At 40.7% G+C, this 27862-nt stretch overlaps 1 protein-coding gene across 2 annotated transcripts in view; it reads left to right on the top strand.

The window, feature by feature from the left end:
- The window catches only part of CDH13 (cadherin 13), a 1034896-nt gene that overhangs the window by 106472 nt on the left and 900562 nt on the right, over positions 1 to 27862 (top strand). The window contains exon 2 of one of the 2 annotated variants that reach the window (XM_047836387.1): positions 8932 to 8970. The exons of the other annotated variant lie outside the window; for it this stretch is intronic. Coding sequence (XP_047692343.1) covers positions 8932 to 8970 — 39 coding nt within the window. The remainder of the gene's footprint in view (positions 1 to 8931; positions 8971 to 27862) is intronic. 2 annotated transcript variants of the gene reach the window in all.

Here is a 27862-nt window from a genome sequence, read left to right as displayed (position 1 = left end):
CCACAGAGAGCACCTTCCCACTACCTCCCCACCACTCTTCTCCTTCTCTTCCTCCATGAACTTTACATTCTTTCACTGCATTATTTTTCTTTTTTAAAAAACAGGTTGAGATATAATCAATATACAAAACACTGCACATCTTTAATGTATAAAATTGGATGTGCTGTGTATATGCATATACCCATGAAACCATCATGACAGTCAAGGTTAACGTACCTCCATCACCTCCAAAATTTCCTCTTGCCCTTCCCCCGTTTCTTGAGGAAGAGTCCTTGACATGAGATCTACCCTTTTAACAATTTTTAAAAAGTGTTTGATAGAACGTATTCATCTTGTGTAGCCACCCACTTAGGACGCGTCCACCAGATTCTATGTGAATCTATCCTTCAGGATGGCTCAGAGTTGTCACGACTCTATTGGAGTCTCTTGGTAGAAGCTGATGGGTGTTTCATGGTGAAAGGTGTACATGTATCTACAAAATAATCAGTCTTTTCCTCGGAGAAAATAAACCTGCGTCTCCAGTATCTTATGCTAAAACAGAGTCTGACCTCTCACCTGACCTGAGTTACATCACAGAGAGCCCCTCAGTTTTTGTTGACATCAGATTCCAGGAAAGTGAAGGTGTGGGCAACCACCTCACAGAAAAAATCCCCTGGTCGGAGTCCTCACCTCATCTCTCTCTCATTCTAATCCATTCGCTTGACAAAAGGGTGCTTTTAACTCATCATCCTTTTGGTCTAAAACTTTCGGTGGCTCCTAAGCTGTTTCCAAATTCCTTAGCCAGGAATTATGTGAAATTATCAAAGAAGCAGTTAGAAAAATATGTTTATTATCCTACCTTTTGGAAACAAAGCTTCACCAGTCTCCATTCCTAGAAGCTATGCACTACCATTTAGGGTATGATTGCCACCTACAATCATTGTGCAATTGCCCTAACTGCATACAATTTTATTATTTTCAATAAATGTGATTTAACTATTAGCTATTCCTAACTAAGTGTGATTTAACTATTACACTTCTGGTAATCTTGTAAATCAGGAAGCAAAGTCCTTTTCAGACAATGTGCCTGATTGGTGGGTTTAGGAAAGCTGTCCCTCCTGCTTCAAGAAAAAGATATAATTCCTACCAAAATTGTGCTGGATGTCCCAGCCGCAAAGAGACAGGTCTCACCTATAAAGGGAAGGAGTTACCTACTAAGAACTCTTATTTCAGTTCATATTTAGAGGCCTTTTAAATCAATGAATCTGCTCTCCCTCAGACTTTTTCTTTGTTTTTGTTTTTTTTTTAAGTTTATTTTTTATTTTGAGAGAGAGAAGGGAATGGGTAGAGAGAGAGGAAAGATAGAATCCTAAGCAGGCTCCTCAGCGGGGCTTAGTCTCACCAACCATGAGATCATGACTTGAGGTGATATTGAGAGTTGGATACTTAACCAGCTGAGCCACCCAGGTGCCCTGGCCACAGACCTTTTAAAGATTCATCATGAAATATTCTTTGTTTCCCTAAATTAAAGAGTAAGAGAAAGTGAAGTAACAGTTTATAAAGGAAAGAAATCATTTAAGCTTACTTATATTCCCTGTTTAAGTAATGAAGAAGATTCCGATTATTTATTTTAAAAAATGTTGGAAGAGAAAGTGCCTGTAACTACTTAAAATAATTTAAGTCTTGGTTCAATCCTATTTCAAAAAACCTTCCCCTTTGTAAAAGAAAAGGGAAATGCAGTGACATTCAGACTTTTGTCAGCCTTTTCAAAATATTAACAAGTTTAAAAAAAAGTTCGTTCCAGGGGCGCCTGGGTGGCGCAGTCGGTTAAGCGTCCGACTTCAGCCAGGTCACGATCTCGCAGTCCGTGAGTTCGAGCCCCGCATCAGGCTCTGGGCTGATGGCTCAGAACCTGGAGCCTGTTTCCGATTCTGTGTCTCCTTCTCTCTCTGCCCCTCCCCGGTTCATGCTCTGTCTCTCTCTGTCCCAAAAATAAATAAACGTTGAAAAAAAAAATTAAAAAAAAAAAAAGTTCGTTCTGAATTGTGAGGTAAATCTATGACACCTGTAATATTTACCTAAATAGTGTGCATTCAGAATGGAATATTGTTTAATCTCTTTTAACTTTCAAAGAACCTTTCTTTTCTCTGAAAGAACACTTGAACTTCTCGCATTTGCTATATGTGAAAAATATGTCAAACGCACAGATTCTATATCTTCTGATATTCTAAACTAATTATTCCTTAATTTGCATGTAAAGGCAAATTACAACCTGATAGGCCATTTCCCTAGCAATCCTTTCTTTGTCTTAATGAACAGAACGAGGAGGCCTATTGCCTGGTTTAAAAGCCTCCATACCATACAACAAATTGCTGCTTATCTATAACATTATCAGAAAGAGACCACTAAGATGCAAATATTCTTATTTATAGCAGGGAACTGAGCTCATGTCTGTCCATTTAGTGTTTTATTATAATGCATGTCAGCCCAGCAGAATCAATAGTTAATTGATTTCTTATGTTCAACTTTAATTCTGGATGGAAATTTATCAGCAAATTCTAGCTGATGAGATGATGTCCTGCAGTTGGAAGGACTGGGCTACATTCAATTATTACAGACTTCCAATTGTATTATCCCATTTTCCAGATAATGCACAGGGTATTGTTCAATCCATGTTCTTTAGATGTGTCTTTAACAAAGATGGGCTGTATCTAGAAATTAAAAGAGTAGAAGCTGTTGCCATCATAAGGCTACATAACAAACCAGGCTAAAACTCAGTGCCTTACAGACTTCAGGTCAGCCGACGGGTTGGCTGATCTAGGCTGGCTTAGCTGAGGTTGGCTCCAAACTGTGGGTTTTATTCAGGTCTGTTCCAGGTGTGTCTATTCTTCTGGAAAAGTGGGATCCCTGGGGAACGTCTTTTCCTGGTGGAGGCTGACAGTTCCCAGACTGGCATGTAGAAACACAGGGCACTTCTTGGAGAACAGACAGAAACTGGCATATGATCACTGCTACCCACTGACCAAAGAACGTCATTTGGGGAAAAAGTAATGCTTTCTGTCATCTCTCTTGTGTTTTAGGATATTTTTTAAAGGAATGATTATTCAAAAGGGCACTCTGCTTCATGCCTGTATCTTTTAGAGTAAATATATCAATCACTCTATTTTGAATAGTGCAAGCTAAAAGTATCTTGCATTATCTTTGACCTGATTGTCTCATTACCAAAATGACCTCAGATCTTCCTTTCCCTCTGCTTTCTAAAACCCAAAACTTATCATGTCCATTCTCTGCTCAAAATCACGTCAGTGAATCCATGTTTCCCACTGATACAGCTCAAACCCTTGGCTGGCTTTATAATATCCTTCCTAATAGGTTCATTTTCTCGTCCATCGGTCTCTGCTGGGACTCCCTCTTTCCTCTTCCACCTGCCTGGTGAATTCTTGCTCATTTATCAGAGCCCAGCTGAAAGTACAACTTCTGTATATCCTTCACTGCATATTCTTCCCCGGAGAGTTTTCTCCTTCCTTCTTTGTGGTTTCCTAGCATGTTATACCTACTTCCATATAGCACTTACAATAACAGATTGGAATTAGTCATACACATGTCTCTTTTTCTACTAGCCTGCAAAATCCTCGAAGATGGGTGTCCATGTCTTATTAATTTCTTATCCTTGGTACTTATCTCTGTGCTTGTACCAGGGTAGACTTCAGATAAGGCGGTTGTACCAAACTGATGGAGATTTTCTTTTCTTTTCTTTTCTTTTCTTTTTAATGTTTATTTATTTTTGAGAGAGACAGAGACAGAATGGTAGTGGGTTAGGGGCAGAGAGACAGGAAGACACAGAATCCTAAGCAGGACCCAGGCTCTGAGCTGTCAGCACAGAGCCTGACACGGGGCTCGAACTCACTAGCTGTGAGATCATGACCTGAGCCAAAGTCGGACCCTCAACCGACTGAGCCACCCAGGTGCCTCAAGATGGAGATTTTCTAAATGACTTTAAAAAAAAAAAAACTAAAAATGGCCCATGGCACAAGTAGGTATGTTCAACCTCACCAATAATTAAACTATAAAAAACAAATGAAAATATAGGAGATGCCATTTTTACTTTTCAAATTGGCAATTATGTTTTTAAAAAGCTAAAACATGCTGTGTAAGAATATGGATATCTGGAATTGCCTATGGGAGTCTTAATGACAACTTTCAGCAATTTTTGTCATTATGTTTCAAAATACCTGAATATATTCATATGTGTTGACCTGGAAATCTGATTTCACATGATTCATCAAAGGGAAATAGAGATGTGAAAAAATTTCATATAGGGTCATTGATGGAAGCATCATTCATAATAGGAAGAATAGAAACACTAAATTTCTAAGATGGGATGGATTAAATAAAGGTGTAGATATAAAATTGGGTAAGAAAGTCTGAGACTGTTAAGAGGAATGGCTAATAAAATGGGGGAATTGTTTACTAGATATTTTCCAAAAGATAAATTAGGTTCTAAAACAGTGTTCAGATCATACTGTATGATGCCAATTTTGTAAACTATAGAGGACTACTGATACTTGCATCCTATCGGAGCAAAAAAGTGAACTTGAAGGAAATACAGCAAAACATTAATAGTGGTTACATGCAGGTGTAGTGATCACAGGGTGACCTTAATTTATGTTTACACTTTTGTCCAAGTTCTCAAATTTTCCATAATGAGTGCACATAATATTTATAGTAAATGAAAAGATCTGAAATATTTTTTCTTAACATATGATACAGTAACTTGTATTGTTAAGTGGGCTCGGGAGAACTCTAAACTATCGATAAAAAGTAGCACTTACCTTTATATGTGAGTTCTGGTAGTTTTGAGCCTTCACATTTGTTTATTTATAGAATGGCTTCCATTTTTCTTCTGTAATTAACTAAGCCCTGAAATGAATTATCTAAACAAAATTCTTACTATAAATGTGAACTCCTGTTTTCACTAATGTAATTGTACCTCAGTGAGAGTGACAGCAACAAGGAATATAAAAGAAGATAAAGTGGAAATATGATGTATATTTTCCCTCTGCATAATTGTAACTTAGAAGAATGCATGCTTCCAGCAGAAAAGTAATTTAAATTATATCACAACAAATGCCATATTTTAAAATAGAAACTATCCATCATGCACTGAGTAAAACTGTAGCAACCTGTAAGTCTTGAGAATATACTGAAAATTCCTCCATGGGTCCATTAAAAATAAATTGATTGGTTTAATTCCAGCACATGCTGAAATAAAGTATAAAGGACATAATATAATTTTAAGTGCATACAGTTACTAATTACACATTTAGAAAAAATATGTAAGATAATCAGTAACCATTACAGTTTTTTTTCTTGTAGATATATTGAAAGCTGTGCAATGTAAACAGAATAGTGTAATAAGTTCCATGTATCCATCACCTATACCATTTTTTTTTCTTTCTTTTTTTGGCATCATCTCTCTTTGGGGATGATTTTAAAAATCTAAAACTTAATACTGAATTCTTGTTGGCTTCATCTTGAGGGAAAAACTAGTTTTGAACAAGTGAACATTTTAATATTTGGAGACTAGTACTAGTACATATTTTGAAGGCATTATTTGGAGCGTCTTGAAACAAATGCACTAGCAAGGGCATTAAAGTTTTTTATCTAGACAAAGAATGGACACATCTTTAAATTCACCTTCACACTTTCAAATGCAAGCCCAAACACTCAGCATTCTTTTGCTTGGTCAGCATAACAGGTGTGAATGTGGAGAAGAGATCAGGCATTGCTTTCCCACCCATCCTTAATGTTATGTTCATTTTGTTTTCCAAATTTCTTCTCTGAATCTTTTACATAAAAGAATCAGACCATATATTTCTTTTTCAAAATAAAAAAAAATTGTTGATTTTGTAAACATGACGTACTTAGACTGTAAAATTGTGTGGGTTTTGTTTGTGTGTTTTTTAAGTTTGGAATGGTTAATTTGCTAGGCACCTACTATTGCCAGGTCCTGTTCTAGACTTTGGAGAAGGGTGAACCTGTTTGATAAGAGATCTTGTATGTATGTATGTATGTATGTATGTGTTTATTTATTTATTTATTTATTTATTTATTTATTATTTTTTTTTTTTAAATTTTTTTTTTCAACGTTGTTTTTATTTATTTTTGGGACAGAGAGAGACAGAGCATGAACGGGGGAGGGGCAGAGAGAGAGGGAGACACAGAATCAGAAACAGGCTCCAGGCTCTGAGCCATCAGCCCAGAGCCCGACGCGGGGCTCAAACTCACGGACCGCGAGATCGTGACCTGGCTGAAGTCGGACGCTTAACCGACTGCGCCACCCAGGCACCCCTATTTATTTTTTTATAATGGTTATTTATTTTGGGGGAAAGGGAGAGATACAGAGGGCAAGCAGGTTTGGGGCAGGGAGAGAGGAGACACAAAATCTGAAGCAAGCTTCAGGCTCTGAGCTGTCAGTCAGCACAGAGCCCAACGCGGGGTTGGAACTTGGAAACGGTGAGACCATGACCTGAGCCGAAGTTGGCACTTAACTAACTGACTAAGCCACCCAGGTGTTCCAGGGATCCCATTTTTAAAGCACAAAGTTTTCTCCAGTTATTTATTACTGGGGAGATAAGAGAAGCCTTCACTGAGGAAATCTTGAATTTAGTTTACTTCCCTTGATCGCTGAAGCCTGTTTTCCCTCCAGCTCAGCTAGCAGAGTTAGGGTGGTACCCTCTTCCAGCTTCTTTAAAGAATGTCCAGCCACATCCTTAGAAGTGGTTGGAATGATCCCAGAAAGCAAAGCAAAAGGATAATGGTTTGGGGAGGAATTATAGTAAACTCTGAAAAATGGTGCCTAGCTGAGGTTCTTATGTTCTCCCCCTTGTGGTCATTTTTTGCAGTTTGAATGAACCAAAATGTGCATTATCTATGGGTAGTGAGCAGTCGCTTGAGTTGGGGACAGCTTCCTCTGGTTCCTAGTAGTTTTTGGAACCCAGGAGGGGATTTTGCAAACCCAATTGGTCCAGTTGCTCTATCTATGGCTCACACCTGTCTCTTTTCAGACATAAGTCTCTGGACTGCTTCAGGATATCATGTCCTTTCTTCCTTCAACCTCCCTGTCCTCTACTCTTCAAGCTCTAACTTAACACAGTTGAAACAAAGATCCCCCTTCTCATGATTCCTGGATAAAGTGTAGTGCCTTTGATCTTTTTGAGCACTTACCATGTTCTAGGCCCTGCAGTCACTGCTCTTACATGTTTTCCCATTTAAGCCCCATTACTTATTTCATGGACTAGATGCATTTATATCCTTGAGGTACAGACAAGGAAACTGAGGCACAGGTAATTGTGATCACTTGCCCCTAAAATGGCAGCTTGGCAGTGACACCCAATTGTGTCAGTCTAATCCCTGTGGCTGCCACATGGGGCTGTCTCTCCCAAGACACATAAATAGCGGTATGGCTCAGGGGCAGCATCCATAGTCATTATTTTCTTGTGCAGAGAGTGATGAATTTTGAAAGGCTATAATTGTGGCAGAAATGCAGTCTAATGGCAGAGCAACAAAGGATTAGAGCCCAGATTCAAACTTGGATTCTCTATAGTCTACACATTAATCTACCACACTTTAAAAGCTCTGTGAAACAAAAGGATGTGGTTTGATCAGACTCCGGCAGTCATGTGGGTGGGACAATGCCCTTCTAAAGATAACAGCTTTGGTTCATGGGGATTTGGGAAGAGATTCAAGCTTCAGTAGCATTTCCTGCCTTAACACATTATTAAAGATATAATTTATAACTCAGGACTGGTTTTGATTTTTTTTTTGAACATGATTTTTCTCCCTTAGTAAAGTACTATAAAATCAGTAATAAAGACATTACAGAAAACCTAGAAAGAAAAATAGAAGCTAAGACTATCCATAATCCTGCCATCTTGATATCATATTTTTTGTACATTTTTTTAGAATTTTTTGCATGATCATCATCATAGAATACATATAATTTTTAATCTTCTTTTTTTAGATGTAAGTATTTTCCCATGTTTTAATACCTCCTCATAGATGTGACTTTTCATGGTGCTATATAATTGAATTAATAACCATAATTTATGGTTCCATTTCCATATTACTAAGTATTTAGCTTTTTCTTTTATTCCCTCTAGTTTGAGGCCGCAAGGATCAAATTTGGTCTTCAGTCATTCTACTTCCAGAGATGATTTTCTGGAAATAAGACTACCAAGTCACTAAGTTCAAATATTTTTGTGGTTTAATGAATACAAATTGTCAATTGTTTCCCAAAACTATTGGCATATTTGATAAGATTGCCAATATAGCCATTTACAAGTTTAAGTAAAGTAACATTAGCCACTACTGCTTTTAAACATAAGTGCTAACCCAATAGACAAAAAATATATATTTGTAAAGACTTTCCTAATCATTCTCAAATAGAGAGGATGGTATTTTTATGTCTTCTTCTAAGTCTAGGTAAACCTGGAGTTACTTGCATCATGAAAAGCATAGAGTGTCTGTTATTGGTAGAGAAATAGACTCATGAGTTTAGGATTCTTTTCAGGCCAGCCACTTTGTTTTTTTTTTCAATATATGAAGTTTATTGTCAAATTGATTTCCATACAACACCCAGTGCTCATCCCAAAAGGTGCCCTCCTCAATACCCATCACCCACCCTCTCCTCCCTCCCACCCCCCATCAACCCCCAGTTTGTTCTCAGTTTTTAACAGTCTCTTATGCTTTGGCTCTCTCCCACTCTAACCTCTTTTTTTTTTTTTTCCTTCCCCTCTCCCATGGGTTCCTGTTAAGTTTCTCAGGATCGACATGACAGTGAAACCATATGGTATCTGTCTTTCTCTGTATGGCTTATTTCACTTAGCATAACACTCTCTAGTTCCATCCATGTTGCTACAAAGGGCCATATTTCATTCTTTCTCATTTCAGGCCAGCCACTTTACATGTGAACGAAGAAGTGAATCAAAGGTATTTTTTCCCATTTGAAAGAAGAGTGTTATTGCTTTAGAAGAAATACGGTTTGTTTTTGGCTTTTACCATTAATTGTTAATTTCATTTATGAGTGAAGCTATCCGATCAAAAATATGTTATTTATTGTATATGTAAACTATATCTTCTTTATCCATTCATCAGTTGATGGAGAGTTAGGCTCTTTCCATAATTTGTCTATTGTTGAAAGTGCTGCTATACACATTGGGGTATATGTGCCCCTATGCATCAGCACTCCTGTATCCCTTGGGCAAATTCCTAGTAGTGCTCTTGCTGGGTCATAGGGTAGTTCTCTTTTCAATTTTTTGAGGAACCTCCACACTCTTTTCCAGAGTGGCTGCACCAGTTTGCATTCCCACCAACAGTGCAAGAGGGTTCCCGTTTTTCCACAGCCTCACTAGCATCTGTAGTCTCCTGATTTGTTCATTTTAGCCACTCTGACTGGCGTGAGGTGGTATCTGAGTGTGGTTTTGATTTGTATTTCCCTGATGAGGAGTGATGTTGAGCATCTTTTCATGTGCCTGTTGGCCCTCTGGATGTCTTCTTTGGAAAAGTGTCTATTTATGTCTTCTGCCCATTTCTTCACTGGATTATTTGTTTTTTGGGTGTTGAGTTTGGTAAGTTCTTTATAGATTTTGGATACTAGCTCTTTATCCAATATGTCATTTGCAAATATCTTTTCCCATTCCATTGGTTGCCTTTTAGTTTTGTTGATTGTTTCCTTTGCAATGCAAAAAGCTTTTTATCTTGATATAAGGTCCCAGTAGGTCATTTTTGCTTTTAATTCCCTTGCCATTGGAGATGTGTTGAGTAAGAAATTGCTGCGACTGAGGTCAAAGAAGTTTCTGCCTGCTTTCTCCTCTAGGGTTTTGATGGTTTTGGAATACTACCTGGCAAAGAGAAAAAATGAAATCATGCCTTTTGTAGCAATGTGGATGGATTGGAGGGTATTATGCTAAGTGAAATAAGTCAGTCAGAGAAGGACAGTTACCATATGTTTTCACTCATATGTGGAACTTGAGAAACTTAACAGAAGACCATGAGGGAAGGGAAGGGGGAAAAATAGTTACAAACAGAGAGGGAGGGAGGAAAACCACAAGAGACTCTTAAATACAGAGAACAAACTGAGGGTGGATGGGGCTTGGGGGAGAGGGGAAAATGGGTGATGGGCATTGAGGAAGGCACTTGCTGGGATCAGAACTAGGTGTTGTATGTAAGCCAATTTGACAATAAATTATATTTAAATAAATAAACAAAATAAAACAAAATAAAATAAAATTCCAAAAAAAATTATTTAAAATGCTGAGAGACATACTAGAGGAAATTATTTCATTTAAAATCTTTGTAAGTGAATTGTGTGTATGTGTATAAAATCTCATTTTTCTAAGACCCCCCCTCCCCCCAAGTTCCAAACTTGGTTTTGTAAGATTTTTACTTTGAAGAATGGTTCAACTTGCATAGAAGTTGCAAGAGTGGTACAATGATCTGAGGTATTCCCAATTGCTTTGTGTTTTTATTTTGTATAATCTAGACTTTGGTGACTGCTTATAACAAGTTAACTCCCTGCAATATTAAAATAATTATTAGGGACCAGTTATATGATTACAACAGCCCTATCACCTGCATTTTTGTATCCCTGATAGTGGAAATTGATATGTAAATAGTAGATACTCATTATATGTTGTTACATTAACTTAGTTCTCTATGCCAGGCATTTTCCAATAGAATGTGATTGACCCACAAAGGTAGAAAATATGCTCCCTCCATGGAAAGACTTTATTTCCAGTGGGGCTGTTTAATCAGAATGAAATGTTGTGCCATGGATAACTGCCTTGACCAAAGAGATGGGTTCTTTTACCATGGGGAGCAAGCTGGTTCTCAGACCAGCAACATCAGCATCACCTGGCAACTGGTTAAAAATGCAGACTTTCAGGGCACCTGGTCGCTCAGCCCATTAAGCATCTGAGTCTTGATCTCAGGTCAGGTCTTGATCTCAGGGTTGTGGGTTCAAGCCTCTCACGGTCTGCACTGGGTGTGAAGCCTACTTAGAAAAAAAAAAAAAAGACAGACTCTCAGACCCTACCTGAAGCCTAAAATTCATGAGTCTGCCTTTAGCAAGATGCTCAGGTGATTTGTATGCACTTTCATATTTGAGGAATGTTTGTTCAGGTAGGTTTGGTTTCTTCTTATATACCCTTTGGGTATAAAGGATTTTTTTTTCATATATTGGGAGACTTATTTTTTAGTGTAGTGGTTCTCAAAGTATGGTTCCCATACCATCAGCATCAGCATTACCTGGGGCTTGTTAGAAATGCAAATTCTTGGGTCCCATCCCAAACCCTCTGAATTGGAAACCCTGGAGTGGCATGCTATCATTTAACAAGTTCTTCAGGTAATTCTGATGATCGGAGTTTGAGAATCACTGTTTGATACTAACTAGACCTGAATTAGTTGTTTGAATTGAAAGCTCAGAGGCTTTGAAACCATTTACAAATTAGTGTCCCTAAAGATGTTTTTCAAAAAAAATGTCTAGATGATGCAAATGTTTTGAATTAGGTCAACTCTCAGGATTTAGGAATAGCATAATATTGGTATTCCAAAGACAAAATTGTAATGATCTTTCCCACTTGTTTTTCTCCGAATAAGTGAAAAAAGACTATATTCACAACAGCAAGCCATGTGTTTATACCAGGCAACATTTATCTTTTTAAAAACTAAGGCATGACTTCACAAAGTCAAGAATACCTGAAAAAGTGTGGGCTCAAGTTGAAGAAATACATTTCACATGACTTTTCCTTTATTTTGCAAATGCAGAAAAATCCATCTATATGTCCTTTGTGGGTCCAGAATTTTCTGCTCTGTTCTCTGTGTTCCAGTGTCCCCTATCTGAGAGAGCAGCTGGTTTGTAATATATGATTCACTGGCTTTAAGTGTCATAGCTGGGGGCTCTACTAAGGCCTTTGATGCTTCTCCCTGGTGTGACGTACAACTACTAGGAAACGAGACTGGATCCATAAACCCCCGCAGGAAATTAGTCTCATTACTGCAACCAAATTCATGTTCCCATCCGGAAGACGGCTTCAGCTGCAATTGCACATGGCAGTTAATTTACTAAGCAGAGTGTGTTTTGCTTGGTATTGGCTTTTATTCTGACTTCCAGGACAAGATGATCGCCTGTGTCCTTAATTGTGTGTGCAATTTGACAGTTAAAATGGACTTTGAGTAATCTCTGGGCAGTGCCATCAGCAAAGAGGAAATTCTTCTCTGAGTTGCACTTTGAATCCATGTGACAGAGATCAGTTTCTCCTCGTCGTCGTCCTCCTCCTCGGACTGTGACTTCAGTATGAGTCAGCAAGGTGATTTGTATTCATCAACTCTAAATTCTGTTAATAATTGTGCACTGTATGAAAGTGAGGCATGTGAGTCCCTCTGTGCTTGCCACAGGTCAGAATCTACGTAGAGAATTAGGGCTTATCTACAAGCCTAAGTGTAACAGATGGTCCTCTCTACAGGGCCAAGATGGTGGAAGACGTGTGAGCTAGACTACAGCTACTTTTTTGTTTGCCCAGCACCTTCTCCTTCCTGCTAATGACCATTTCAAACAATTCTGCTTGAACTTTCAAATGTGTGTCTCTGTCATCCCAACAGATACCTACACAAAGCTGACCAATCAGATCTCTAATTGTCTGGGCTAGGTGATTTGTCTAGAGACACATTTATGACACACATAGGGCAGTTGAGAGTTCTTTGGGGGATGTAATTTGAATGTTGCAGAGTTGGCTATTTTCACTCCACAGAAATAATTAGTTCCAAAGCCTAGGTGAGCCTGGCACTGTAGGATCCAACTTTCTTCCACATGGATGCAATGAGTTGGATAAGGAGCCCCACAGAGACAAGATATGGAGAGAGAATAAAAAGAGAGAATAAAAAGAGAGAAGGAGTGTTCGGATTCTTGGATCCAGTTGTACCTAAAGTTTATCCCTAGGAATTCCTGGTTACATGTGCCAGTACCTTCTCTATTTGCTTAAACAAGTACAAGTTTATATTACATTCAAAGAGGCTTAACTCAGGAAGCCCAGAAATCCCCTGTATGAGGAATTGTTTAGAGACTGAGTTAACCTTCACTGAGAGAAATGAGGCTTGATGGTGGCAGGGGTGGAACAGGAAAACTCACTTCAAATGTGTCCAGGTTTAGAATGTGGAAGAAGGGGTTCATTTGTTCTTAACCCTTCTGGGAAGCAGGACCGAGCGAGATCATGGCTGAGCAAGGGCAGAAGCAAGGGCGGGACAGACATACAGATCTCAGCTTCATGAAGCCCAGGTGTCCACTCCAATTCTGCCACTGTCCAACTTTGTTCAAGTCAGTTAACTTTTCAGAGACTAAATTTCTTCTTTTATGAAACAGTCATGATAATCTCTACCTTATCTTTCTGTGTCAAGCAAAAGTGCTATAATAAATATTTATTGAGTATCTAATATATGTCAAGCACTGTAATAGGGATTATGGGCCCAGGGAGGAACAAGGAAGACAAAAATCCATGCCCTTGTGGGGCTTTGAGTCTATAGGTGTTGGCAGTGAAATGGATTATTAATGAGTGCCACAGTCATGCCTGTGAATGTAGAGCTGTCACCATGATGAGGGTAAAGGAGAAGTATGGAGGTTGTGACAGCCTGTTGGGGGCGGGGACAACTGCCCAGTCAGGGGCCATGGAGAAATAAGTCACACCTGAGCTGAGACCTGCAGGGTCAGGAGGAGTTTAAGGGCCAGGGAAATGTTCTGGAAAAGGGAATAGCATGTGCCAAGTTGCTGTGACATGAAGAGATACAAGGAATCCAGAATGGTTGAGCTGGAGTTCCTGGGGAGAGCCTGGTATAGATGGGGTTGGAGAGGTAGGTGGGCAACAGATCATGAAAATCTTTGGAGGCCGAATCAGGGGATTTGTGTCCAGTTAAAAAGAAATGGAAAGCCAAAGGAAGCATTAAGTAGAGGTGGGCATGTTTGTATTATTCTGGTGACTGGTAGAGAACAGATTGAAGTGGGGGGATGGGGCAAAGGAGATGCGGGAGTATGCGTTATTCGAGAAATATTTATAAGATTACATTGAAAAGCATAGACATTCCACACATGCATCAACAGCACCATGGTGATGATGACGATGGCTGCTTTTCACCTGAGAACTTTATGTTGATAACTCATTTACTCCGAAAACAATGCTCTGAGATAGGAGCTATGTTATAGATCAGGAAACTCAGCCTAAGTTTGTAAACTGCTTAAAGTCATATACAAAATAGAAAAACTGGGACTAGCGACCAGGATGATGCAGTTGCTGTAAATAAGAGCCTCTATTCTTGAACCTCCTTAAAATTAATATTTTAATTATTTGCATAGTCCACTCGACCAGATCATTTTTTCTTCCCTTCTCTCTCTCTATCTCTTCCTTCCCTCCTTCTCTCTCTCTCTCCCTCCCTCCATTCCTTCTTTCATTTTTCCCATCACCTAACAGACAGCCAGACCCATCAAAGGTGCTCAATGGTATATTTTGCAACGACTGATTGAAAGAATGAGTGTGTGCTGAAGTAAGGACTCCCTGTCCCTAGAAATATGGAACTGAAGGCCAGCAGGCTTCTCTTCAGGCGTTCTGAGGAGAGTGCCCTGGCTTGGCTCAAAGATCAGATTAAGAATCCTCAACAACCTTTCACTACTAACAGTCCTTGGGGGTACTCCACCAAAAGGAGACTCTCTTTCTGATTACCTGTGTGTGATTACTGGATGGCAGAAGTTAAGCTGAGTGAGTGGAGTCTACCTCCAAAGGCAGCACTGCTCTAGGGGGCAGTGGTAAACAGAAATCAGGAGGCAGATGGTTATAGAGCAGGGGTGTGTGTCTGTGGCCAGAAATAAGAATATCTTTATTGCTGAATAAGGAAACAAGCCAGGTGCTGATCTAAATGAGCAGAAGTTTCCTGAACAGTCAGGAAGGATGTCTGGTCTTTAATTTGTTTTTTGAAAAGTCAACCTCAGAGAGTTGGACTTGAGTATTTGTCTCACCCAGCCTCCATCTTGATCATGTGGTTCACTGCCCACTCTCTCTTTCTTGGGGAGCCTGTGGTTATTCCACTTGTGAAGCCATGGAAGAGATTCTTCTTCTCTTGCTCGCCCCTTCATGTCTGAGTGTTACCAGACTAATGATCTGACATAGGACTAAAGAAGGCTTCAGGGACTTGCTGGAAAGTGGAGTTCAGTTATGGTTACAGTTGTCTTAAGAATGTCTTCAGATGGAAAAGGAAGGCCTTAAACAGCAGTACTTCTGAGTTTTTTACAACAAAAGGAGAAACATGTCTCAAAGAATGCTTCCAGCAGATCAGGATTGAACAGAACAGTAAGAAGAAATTCTCTAAGTCTACTTGAAGCTTGTTAACATTGCAAGAGACGGACTTAAGCTGCCTCCTTGTCCCCAAAGCACAGGCAAAGACTTCGATTTTCACTTTTCTGTTATGGTTGAGTGCATTCTTTTGGCAAATACTAATTGAGTACTTTTAATCCTAGAATTGGTCACTTAAACAAGTATCTTCAAATATTCCTCATTTAGATGCGTAAGTCTCAAACCATAACAGTGATGGAATGAGAGATAGCCCGTGGTGATTTGCAAAGGTAATGGGGCTGGTACTCAGCCAACTCAACTGGACTTTTCTCCTCTTCCCCTCTTCCTGAGCATATTTCTTGTTTGTTGCTTAATCGGATCTGACCTTCAACATGTGCTGTTACATACAAAGCCAGGTGTGTACCAACTGGTGTCACCACGACAGATAAAAGAAGTTCACTGTGAGGAATGGCTTTATGGGTATATGGCATGTGCAATTGCATAGGTCCACGTGCTCAGAAGGGGGCCCCATGTTTGGGGTTAATGCTTTGTGGTCACCATCTCAAAATTCTTAATAGATTTTTTTCTTTGTCTTTTTGTTTTGTAAATGAAATGCAGTAGGACAGTGGAGCATGATCTGGGGCTTGGGGCCTCGTTTACCAGCAACCCTACTTCCCACTGCCTCCTCATCACCCTGAGAGGAGTTCTTGGCTACCTGCTCCCTGAGGTGTCTAAGTCCTGATTTGTAGCCCAGGTAGCACTTCAGCACCTCACTCCCACCATTGAGCTCTGGGGCAGGCAGGTTCACTGAGGCATATGCGCCCTAGGGCAGAGCTCCAGGCACCCTGGAAGTTAATACCCCATGAATATCCTGTGCCTGAGGGAGCACAATAGGTTCAGAGAGAGACTGTAGGAAAAAAAGGAGAAAGTTTGCTTGTGTTTTGAAAGAGAGACCCCACATTTTCATTTTGTGCCTAGCCTTGCAAATTATATGGCTGTCCCTGGTTATTATAACCCTTTATGTTTATCAGCACAAGAATCCTTGAGTAGATGAGAAATGTGGATCTGCCATGAGTATGAGAAATCATTCTCTAGTCTAAATGCATAGAAACTGGCCCCTGGGCCAGCATGGCTCTCAGCTGGCATGCTTATTGATTGTATCTGTCTTCCAGAAAGATACTGGCTAAAGCACTATCAAATAATGACCACAGCTAACCATCTGAATATTCCTCTAAAAATTCTGCTGCCAAATTTGGCAAAAACAAGATTATGGCTGGCTGAAATTAACAGAATGTCCCCCAAAGCAGCAGGATGGGAAACAAGTGTGTTATTTACAGTATAAACTAACAAGGCAGGCCCATGACAATTGATACATGCCCCTCCTCTCCACCAGATCTCTTCTCATTATGTAAATAGGATGGCCTGAGGTGAGAGAACAATGAATAGAATAATAAGTAGAAATGTAATGGAGCTAATAGTGTATTTCTCAGGACTGTCAACTTCTGTTCAAAGATCCTGGCGATGAAGGATAGAAAGTCAAGTGTAGAAAAGAAATCTTTCTCTGTTCCTGCTTTGGTGTGCTGCCTCTTCCCTCCACCCCTCCCTTACCCCCCACACCCCTTGTGTCTAGAACAATTTCCTCTGCAATCCTTCACTTTCTAAATGACTTAGCCCAGAGTCTTGTATGGATACATGCACATTTCTTGATTGGTTAATGCAAGACTAAACTGATGTGAGCCCTAACTCTAAAAGATCTGATGTGAAAATGTCATTTGAAAATGTCCAATTCTCAGTCATTGGTTATTCATTTGAAAGTAGCAAATGTTGGGGTGCCTGGGTGGCTCAGTCAGTTAGGCGTCCAACTCTTGATTTTGGTTCAGGTCATGATACTACTGTTCGTGGGTTCAAGCCCAGAGTCAGGCTCTGTAATGACAGTGCAGAGCCTGCTTGGGATTCTCTCTCCCTCCCTCTCTGTCCCTCCCCGACTCCTGTGTGCACTCTCTCAAAATAAATAAACTTAAAAAAAGTAGCAAATGTTTACTCAAATTTAAGGAAAACAGGATTCCTGGGAGGACACAGGCAGGAAGTTCAGCTGGGCCTTCCAAAGGACCCGGGAGGCCGAATAGTGGGTCCCAGGGAGATGGGCACCTCTCTCCAGAGATGTCTAAGTCCCAATTTGTAGCATTTGCTCTTTTCCACGCTAAGTACTTCCGCCATGGCTGATTTCAAATGACCAACATGGCATCACTGAAGGCGGAGTTGAGAAGAGATGAGTAATTCACCCCATTAGATACAATTTCTTCCACATAGATACAACAGGCGTAAGTCACCTTAAGAGCCTACATCATGGTAAAGTATAGTAAAATAATTAATAAATGACACATTTTGATTATTTGTTGTCTTTGCTTTTAAGATAATTTATTAAACTAGGATCATATAATTTATTTTTGTTAACATCTATGTTTATTTGTAACAACTGGTCCATGAAATTCCTGATTATTTACCAGTGAACTCTTGGGAATGGTATATTCTGTCTTCCATACATCATTGTTTCTTCCTTATGGGGTCAGGGGAGCAGGCTTTGTGAGCAGAAGGCAAAATCAGAAGAGGCTATGGGCATTGAGGGAAAAGACTGGCAGAAGAAACAAATACCTACAAGTTCCAGGTCAGCCTCCCCACAGATACTTTATTTTGACACAATTCAACATTAATACCTCCCTATCAAAAAAAAATTCAGGTCTGTTCTAGTCCTTGTTTTCCTTTTACTTCTTTAAACATCTCTTATCTGGCATTTGGTCCTATCTTGGGACATCATTTAACCTCTCTCTGATGACAACACCCAAATTTAAGAATTTGGTACTATTTCCATGCTGAGGTATAGACCTGTATATTGAATTAGTTCTTATATACCGCTCCATGGACCCTTCACTCTCAAGGCATCCAAATTCAAGGCATCCAAAACAATCCTTCTCTCCCTCCAAAAACAGTCTTTGTAATCAAATGACGTTTCCTCCAAAGGTAGGAATAGACTTTGAGTCTAATGCCAGTTTTGTCACCTTGGGCAAGGTTGATTCTCTCTGATCTCAGTTTTGCCATCTGATAAATGGGCTTGACTTTGATTACTGGTCTTTAAGACATATTATACTGCTTCTGTGAGTCCACCTCAGAAGCTATCCAAGCATCAAGAGAAGAGGGGCTCTGGTGGAGTCCCGGGCCCCTCATTCTCCTTTCAACCAGGAACACTCCTCTTTCATGCTGTTCGTATGTTGAAGTTTGATGAGCTGTTTCTTTTATGAAACCGTTATTCAGGAAATGTTGTGAATCATTGAATTAAATGACCTCTTAAGTCCTCTTCAGGTCTAAGTATTCCATGATTTTTCAGTTCACGCTTAAGCTTCTGGTGGCTTCAAGCTAATGGGATGGCAGGTCAAGATTATAGGTCTGTCTGTTGCTGTCTATAGCTCGTGGCATGGGGAGAGGGGTGTGAACCCCCTCAACCCTGATCATCAGCTATGGTAACTTTAATGCCTCCTTTTGATTCTCATTTAGCATTCTGCAAAACCCTTTTATGTCCATTTCTGCCCCAGGGTTCTAAAACCTAAATTGTAACATTCCATGCTCCTTCTTGCTTATCGTTCTCAAATACAAATGGATGCTTAATTGATAATCCTTGCTGAATGATGAACAAATGATTGTTGAATGAATGATTGGATGAAGATTGCCAGGGAAAATTCCCTCTTTTGAATTAATCTCAGTTGCCGCATTAAAGAAGTGTGTTGTTGAATTGGCTTTTCTAACCAACTTCCTACTTTCTGGAAAAGAGGTAAATTTCTTGTGGAATTGTTTCAGGTTCCTGAGAATTGCCATGGAACATACATTTTGCTTTCACCAGTTCTGAGCATTATCAGACAGAGACAAGGCTTTTGCACAAAGGGAGGCATTAAGTTATTCCCTATTCAGGGTTGCTGGATCAATATTGTTATCATTTTCTTTATTTATTAATTTATTTAGATTTCTAAGCATCTCTACCTTTTCTTGTGTGGGTGATATGGCATAATGAAAAACAGCTTCCACAGACCTTTGCTATCTAGACTCTCAATAATGATCTCTAAAAGCCAACTCATTTTATTTGCATCCTTTTATTAATAATACAAAAAACCCCCCCAAACCTCCACTACTGCTCGTCACAGTCAGTGGGCACTTCATGAGCCAAAAGTGCATAGGAGGTATTTTTGTTTCATTATTGGGTTTCTGTAACTGAAATTATGTTGTGAGAGCAATCATGTATTTTAAGGAGAAACTCAAACTGATGTGGTAGTTTCAAAGTCCTCATTACTATAATCATGGAAAACAAATTCGTTCGAAGTGGTGTGTGTGTGTGTGTGTGTGTGTGTGTGTGTGTACATATAAATACACAAGCGTGCACCTACGTTGGCATGGACAGACCTGATACCATATATGCAGGCATTCTCTTTGTTTCAAATCCAGTTGGTCCTGTTGGGACCATACAAACCATTAGCCACTGGCTGCAACTCTCCTGCATCTTCCCCATTTCTCTGATGCTTGAGGCTTACCTACAAGGCCTCCAGGGGATGTGGCCTTTACATTCAGCCCCAAATGATGGCTCATGGGGACAGAGCATTTACAAGCCTTCCTTCAGACCCTCTAGTTAGATGGCAGTGATTGCATTAAGAGAAAACCAGGGAATAACAAAGAAAACCGCTTAAGCAAGTTATGTTTGGGAAGATTAGAGAAGGGAGTGCACAGAAGGATTAATTTGAAGTCTCCAAGGAAGCAATCTTGTTCAAATAATAGTTTTTCTTGTAACCATATTTTCTCAGGTTGGTTATTTCTGATGGGGTCTCCAATTTTCTGAAATCTTTTAAAACTTAGATACTAGCTTCTTTCCTTCAATTGCCTATTCCTATTTTTTTCATCCTGGTGCAACATCTATTTGTTTATTCAGTGCATTGTTCATTCACTCATTCATTCAACTGACATTTACTGATAATTACTATGAATACAATCTCTGACTTCAAGATGTGGGGCAAAAGCAAACCAAACCCAAGCCACACTCACTGGGACTCCATTGTGGCAGGGTTGACTGTTAGGGGGTATGGGCATTATATGGCCCTAGTGGGTATTTAGGCATTGGTTCTGATTCAATGCCTTGTTAAATGTACTGCATGCCAAAATCATGGTGAGTCATGGTTAGTGGCATGAGTACAATGAAGAAAACATGGAATTGCAGCTGAAGCTCAGAGATGGGCTAGGAAGACTTTACGAGAGTGTTTTTGGTGGGGAAAGCCAGTTGACTTGAGCCAAGGCAGTCAAGCAAGTGACGTTTTCAAATTTAACTATGTCCATGACTTAGTTTAAAATGTTCAATACTTAGAGGCAGCTGGGTGGCTCAGTCGGTTGAGTGTCTGACTCTTGATTTTGGTTCAGGTCATGAACTCAGGGTTGTGGGATTGAGCCCTGCATTGGGCTCCATGCTGAGTGTGAAGCCTGCTTGAGATTCTTTCTCTCTCTCTCTCTCTCTCTCTCTCTCTCTCTCTCTCTCTCAATCTCTGCTCTTCTTCCCTGCTTGCATGTGCTTCCTCTGTATAAAATAATAAAATGTTCAATATTTAAGTTCTGTCAAGGAAAGGTTTTCTATGCGGCAGCTTGTGAAGGGTGCATACTTTAATTTGTTGCTAGGGTAGCTTGTCCAGGAACTTATTGGTTAGGTGTAAAAGTACTGCTTCTACAATTAGTTACAGCCCTGACTACTCCCCCCACCCCCCCCCCAAAAAAATGGGAGAAAGAGGAGAAGACTATATGCTTCCATGAAGGGCAAGTGAAAACTTATATCTTTCTGATAGGGAGACAAGTAATGATTCACGTATTTGGACCATCTAGTAATAATAGCCATCATTTGTTGATGTCTTACCACAAACCAGGTGCCATGTTTGGTCCTTCCCATGTACTGTCTCCTTTAACCTGCCTGGTAACCAACATGATTGGGCACTGTAGATAGGTGAGCAATTCCTTGCCCCAAAAGATCCTGCTCTTGTGAGCTCCTCTTAGAACAGAAAGTTATCTCATGTTCAGAATGACAGCCAAAACAACCCTCAGCAATGTGCGACCATCCCCTTGCCATTGTTAACATGCTTTCCACACAATCGAATTTGGTTCTGATAAGCTTTATGAGGCCAGAGATTTTAGACTTCTCTAACTACTGGAGCCCCACCTATAGCACTTCTTGACACATATCTGCTTTGAAGGACTGACCTTTTATTTTTCCTTCTTTCCCTGACAAATTCCTACTCATCCATCAGGAGCCCTTGAATGTTAGCACTCCCTCACCTTGCCAACTCTCTGGGACTCAGCCGTTCTTGTCCTTGGTTCCCACACAGTTCTTAGTTCATACTGAGGTCAGAATATGCTCAGGTTCTACGGTAGTGTCTCCACTCTCCTGTGTTTCATCCTACCTACTCAGACTCCTCTGAGACAGGGACCACTTCTTACTTCTCTCAGTACCCTTGTAGTTTTGCTCAAGGTCGGCTTGTAGCAGGCACTTTACAGACCCTTGAATAAATAACCACAACCACCTTCATTTGTGTCTGAACAGTTTTCTCGATATTTGAAGTACTCCCCAAAACCCCCAAACCCCAAGATCTTTGCCATTTGCTCAGAGGTTTTCAAAGAATGTTTACCTGAGGATTGGGCAGATTTAACATGCCTGGAAGGAAGGCTTGGAGCAAAAGCAAGGCTGTAGCTCTGAAAGAATTATGTCAACATTTAATTGCAAGAGATAGTTGCATTGCCCGGAGGGCTTCCAGAATAACTTAGCTTTTGGTTTAAAGCTCAATTTCTAGGTAATTGATCAGATGGAAGCAGTCTGACTATTGTAGCTTGGAAATGAAAGCTTTGGTAATGCCAGAGCATCTTAAAATGTTACTATCAAACCCTCTTGGGACTGGAAGTCTCTCTGGCAGGTGTGTGAATGCCTAGGTAGTGGCTTTGCCTTTTGGGCTGTTTGGAGATGATACACTTCTTTGTTGATGACCCTCCAGCCTGGCAAAGGCAAGAAAGACTGGACCCATTAACAAAGCAATGGTCTGGTGGGTGCAGAGACCCCAGCACTGAGTGCCTAGACCCCAAGGGACATTTTCCTTGTACCAAATGAGAAAAGAACTGGATGAAACTAGGGGGGTGGTAAATATTCTCCGGGCATGTTAACCTGGGTATTTGAACTGCAAGAAAAAAGGGACATCCTCAGATTATCTTAAAGTAACAGGAATTCAAGAAATAAGGGCCGTGAGGATCTCAGGGAACTTGGGAAGAGCTGGACATCCAGGCCTCCCAGAGATGGGAAGCTGGTTGACAAAGTGGAGGGAGAGTTATATTCCCAGCTAGAGCTGTATCTTGGCTCAGAAAACTGTTGATAACATTCTCTTTGCTTTGCTTCTGTGTCTAGTACATGCCTCCTTTCAGCGGAGCAACCTTTTCACATTTGCCTAAAATTCCTGGGGAGAGTCTGATTGGGCAGAGCTTTTGTAGCATTGGGCAGCCTATAGAAGGGCTGTTCTTAGGTTACATGGGCACTATGAGCCAATCAGCAGTGTCCAGAGGTGAGTCATGTGGTACAGAACATGGCTGCCGTGAGCCAGTCAGCATTGTCCAGAGGAGGGATCATGTGGTACAGAACATAGCCACCTCTGCTTAAGGAACCACCTAGGGCTCCTTCAGCACGAAGGAATGTAGACTTGTGCACTTCCTTATAAATGGCCTATGAGCATGTCAGGCATTGGGATAGTTCTGTTTGTCAGTAGATAGAGTCATGATCAACCCAGTAAGCCTTAACTGATCATTGAAATGTGGGCATGGTAGCCTTGGATGTGATAATAACCTGAATTGGCACACCTCACTTCTTCTCAGTTCTAATTACTCACGAGTAAATCTGTGAAACTCTTGCTAGCCTTTCCTTAATTGTGTGCAACAGCCCTTTGTTTCTCCTCCAGCTAACCCATTGGCCCACCCAGATTCACCCACATGAATCTACATGAGGTAGACATGAGGTAGACAGTTTGCAGCACCTCAGAGGTCTCTGTCTCTCTTCTCTAAGGGCTTTCTCAGCACTGGGAGCTTGCTAAGCAGCAAGCAGGTGAGTTCTGGAAATGAGAAGTTAACTCTGGGGTCACTCTCAACAGATGGAGGTCTGTGATAAATGTTCCAGCTTCCCCAGCCTCCTAGGAGACAATTTTGTGTCATGTGCTACATGGTTTTACAAAGGGTTCCCTTTGGGTTTGGGCCCCAGTTGCCCACAGACAGCACGAACCTGATCATTGTAGGCACTTTATTTGTATCTCCCTTTTCTGCCTCATTTTTCTACTTGTGCTTCTTGGGATAATTTCCCAAATATATTACCTCTGCCAAAGTCCTTGTCTCAGGTTCTGCTTTTGGGGGAACCCAAACTATGACAATGACATATACCCATTTCAAGGAAGATCATAAGCTATCTATGTAGGGGCCATGTATTAAGGTGTTCATCGAAATAAAACCTGATCTACACCGAATGTTTTTATAATGCAAACAAGCTCATAGGCAATTGATTTGGGGAATAGCAGTAGCATAAAAATTATTTTGGTCTATATGCAGTATTCCCCAGAACACTGATTGCTTGCACCACCAAGAAGCTTCAGCTAAATGAAAGTGTACTAACAAGCTGAATGCACCAAGCCTCAGATGAATCCAGAATGGTTTATGTGCAGTCCACACAAGTTTCTCCTTTTGATTCACTTGGCCAAACACTCCCCCCTTAGAAGTGCTTATTGGGTGATTTCCTTCATCTTGCTGCCTTGTGCCTCTGTTTCCATAATTCAGCAGTCTCAGCCTTTCCTTACAACCCTTCCATCAAGCTGCACTCACTTTTTCAAAGGTGAAGTCCTGTATTTATTATACTTTTCTTTTAATTAAGAATTTATCATGAAAAAAGAATCTATCATGTCTTTTCAAACACGCCAATTAAAAAAATCAATGACACCGTTTATCATTTGCATTGATTATGTAGTTACAAATTTGCAAAGAGCGGTCTGCTTTAACCCTTTCTTTGAAAAAAACGTTTTATTACACAATTCTCCCAGGCTTGGGGTTTTTCTGGAACGAAAATCTTGTCCTGGGTACCTTTTTCAGGGCTGTTCCAAGCCTAGGAGTGTTTGTGATGGACGTAAGTACACAGCTCATCATTGGTACTTACTAAGCAGGCGAAGGGAAGGTGGACTGTACAACCGGAGCAGTAACACAGATTTGGAGATAATAGGATTGGCAATGGGCGGTTAGTGTTGTCCTCTGCCTGGCCAGTTCTCAAAAGGGGGAGAGTTGAATTCTTACCTTCTACTGGGAGGTGGGGAGGGACATTGGGTTTAGAAAGTGGACACATCATGGGGCCCCTGAGTGGCTCATGTCATAATCTCATAGCAAGTGGGTTTGAGCCCTGAACAGGGCTTACTGCTGTCAGTGCGGAACCTGCTTTGGATTCTCTGTCCCCCTCTGTCTTTGCCCCTCCCCTGCTCACTCACACTCTCTCTGTCTCAAAAATAAACATTTAAAAAAAAGTCACATCATGATCATTTGATATACTTCCTGTCAATTAATCCAGTGCAAGATTCAGTATTGTTGGGTACCTGGGTGGCTCAGTCAGTAAAGCGTCTGATTTCAGCTCAGGTCATGATCTCGCGGTTTGTGAGTTCAAGCCCCGCGTCGGGCTCCGTGCTGACAGCTCAGAGCCTGGAGCCTGCTTCGGATTCTGTGTCTCCCTCTCTCTCTGCCCCTCCCCTGCTCGCAACTGTCTGTCTCTCAAAAATAAACATTAAAAAAAAAACTTTCAAGCTTATTTTTAGCCACAGAAAGCTTACAAGGAAGTCCAATTGATAAAACAGACTGGATGAATATTTTTAGAGACATAATAAAGATGCCAAAAAAAAAAAAAACCTTGTCAAACTAAAAGTAAGACAACAATAAGAAACTGGGGGGAAAATGTATAAAAATCCAGAAGGAGGGGCGCCTGGGTGGCTCAGTCGGTTGAGTGTCCGACTTCAGCTCAGGTCATGATCTACTAGTTTGTGAGTTCAAGCCCCATGTCCGGCTCTGTGCTGACAGCTCGGAGCCTGGAGCCTGCTTCGGATTCTGTGTCTCCCTCTCTCTCTGCCCCTCCCCCACTCATGCTCGCTCTCTCTCTCTCTCTCTCTCTCTCTCTCTCAAAATAAATAAACATTCAAAAATTTTAAAAAATGATTCACTATTGCTTAATGATTTTATACAATATAGACAGAAGTGGAAAAATATTTTTATCATGGTGTCATAACCTCTTATTTTAAGTGATTCATATTTGGGATTCTATTTATAGAAATGTGTCAGGTTTTACAGTATTTATTATCTCCGCTGGATGCTGAGAACCATCCTAGCAGGGAACATACATTATTTCTGTCTGACTTGCAACCTGTAGGACAAACACTCAAATTGTCATTTCTCAGATGAGAATACTGAGGAACAGTGTTTTGGGAGGCTAGCCAATGTCTGGTGTTCAGAATCAGCAGTGTCTGAACTCAGCTTCCGTATTCCTTCTGCCCAGGACCACTTCTTCTTTTTTTCTTTTAATACGAAATTTACTGTCAAATTCGTTTCCATACAACGCCCAGTGCTCATCCCAACAGGTGCCCTCCTCAATGCCCATCACCCCAGGGGACTACTTCTTGATAAATTATCTGGGGTCAGTTGCTTTCAGCACATGGCATCACATTACGAACACACTGGGTAAGCTTACGAGAAGGTAAGAGCAAACTGGGGGTTAGCGATTATGATTTAGGCATGATGAAAAGCCATGCAAACTTACAGAAAATATTTTATTCTTCACTCGTTTCCTATCTCAACAACTTCCATTTGTTCAAGTTAGCATTTCTCCATGCTGCATTGTCAGGAGCAGAATGTGACATATTTTCGAGGGGGGGCGGGGAAATAAGAATGGTTCAGAGCTGTGAAATTTGGAGTGATGCCTAAAATTTTTTCCCCTTGGTTTATCTGATTATATATCTGATTACGTATCAGATATACACACACACACACACACACACACACACAGAGACATACACACTATATATACACACGATACACACACACACAATATTTTTAGAGTACAAAAAAAGTGCCTTGTGTTGACACTGAGTTCTCACAGGTGAGATGACCCATCATGCATTAAAGGCACAAAAGCTAAAAGGCAGAGAAATGGCAATTTAAACACTTGACAGGATCGCTGAATTTTTTACAGAGTTTGTTGAGGGAGCTTGCAAAGTGGAATCTCAAGTCAGCGGCATGAAGGGAAGCAGGAGCACATGGGTGAACCGGTGTGTCCCCTTCTATCCCCCAGTGACCTTCACTTTGGCCTTCACCCACACTGCTTTGCTTTCTCCCAGGATGCAATTTGGGGATTGGATGCAATGATTACTAAGGTTCTCTTTCTTTCTCCTCCGAAGATACTAAAATTCTCAAGATTTCTTAGTTCTGTACCATTAAAATTGATTACCTCTAAATTGTTATCTACATTTCATAAAAGAGAAATTATTCAGGCTTGTACTTGTTGGCACAAAATTTACCCATGACTTTTCTAAAATATTATCTCTTAATGCACACAGTTCTCAAACACTGTTAGAGCTACCAGAGAGTATTAATAGAATATATATGTGAGAGGATGTTATTTAATAAACCCTTAAGTCAGTAATTCTAATGACTCCAACCAACTTTAACTTTCCGCTCATTAGAAGCCAAACTCTCAGCTTTGCTGCTTCTATCTGCGGCTCCCTCTGTCTTGGGCTCTCAGTGATGGCCATGCTCCTGCTTGGGTCACTGCTTCCATGCAGGCTGGACTTGGGAGAGAGATTCCCTGGAAAGCCTTGGGGGCTCAAAGTAAAGACCTGCTATGTTGGAGGGAGAGGGAGGGGGCTGCATGCTCTGTATCTGTTTATAAATGTCTTTCTAATCAGCAGGCTCTCGCTCTTGGGGATGCCCTGGGTGGTTTGGGTGGGCACTGTCTTCATTATGCAGCCATTGTTGTGGAGTGATGAAAGTGGCTTAATGACTTTTTCAGGAAAAATAATTGTCTCCCGTGCTCTCTGGTGGTACACAAACTGCTCTAAGATAGGAAGTACAAAGCAGGACCTCCCTGGCGCTACTCTGTGAAAAATAGCCAGCACCTTGACACTTGTAGATTTTATTTAAACACACGAATATGGGATTTCAGCTTCCCTAGACTCCTTGCTAGTCCTAGAGCACACAAGGCTCCAGTTCACCACAGGGCCTTTCCACGTGCTGTTCTGACTGCTCGGAATGCACCCCCTTCATATCCTCCTGGCTTGTTCCTCCTTTTAATTAGTGTTTGCCAAAATGTCCCCTGTGTACAGAGGTCATCTTGTATCAACTGGCCTATCCCTTCTGTCTCCTGTCATTCTCTGGCTCCTTCCCATGCTTTACTTTTC

Source organism: Prionailurus viverrinus, chromosome E2, assembly GCF_022837055.1.
Source record: "Prionailurus viverrinus isolate Anna chromosome E2, UM_Priviv_1.0, whole genome shotgun sequence".
Classification (NCBI taxonomy): Eukaryota; Metazoa; Chordata; class Mammalia; order Carnivora; family Felidae; genus Prionailurus; species Prionailurus viverrinus.
This window is presented reverse-complemented; position numbering and strand designations above follow the sequence as displayed.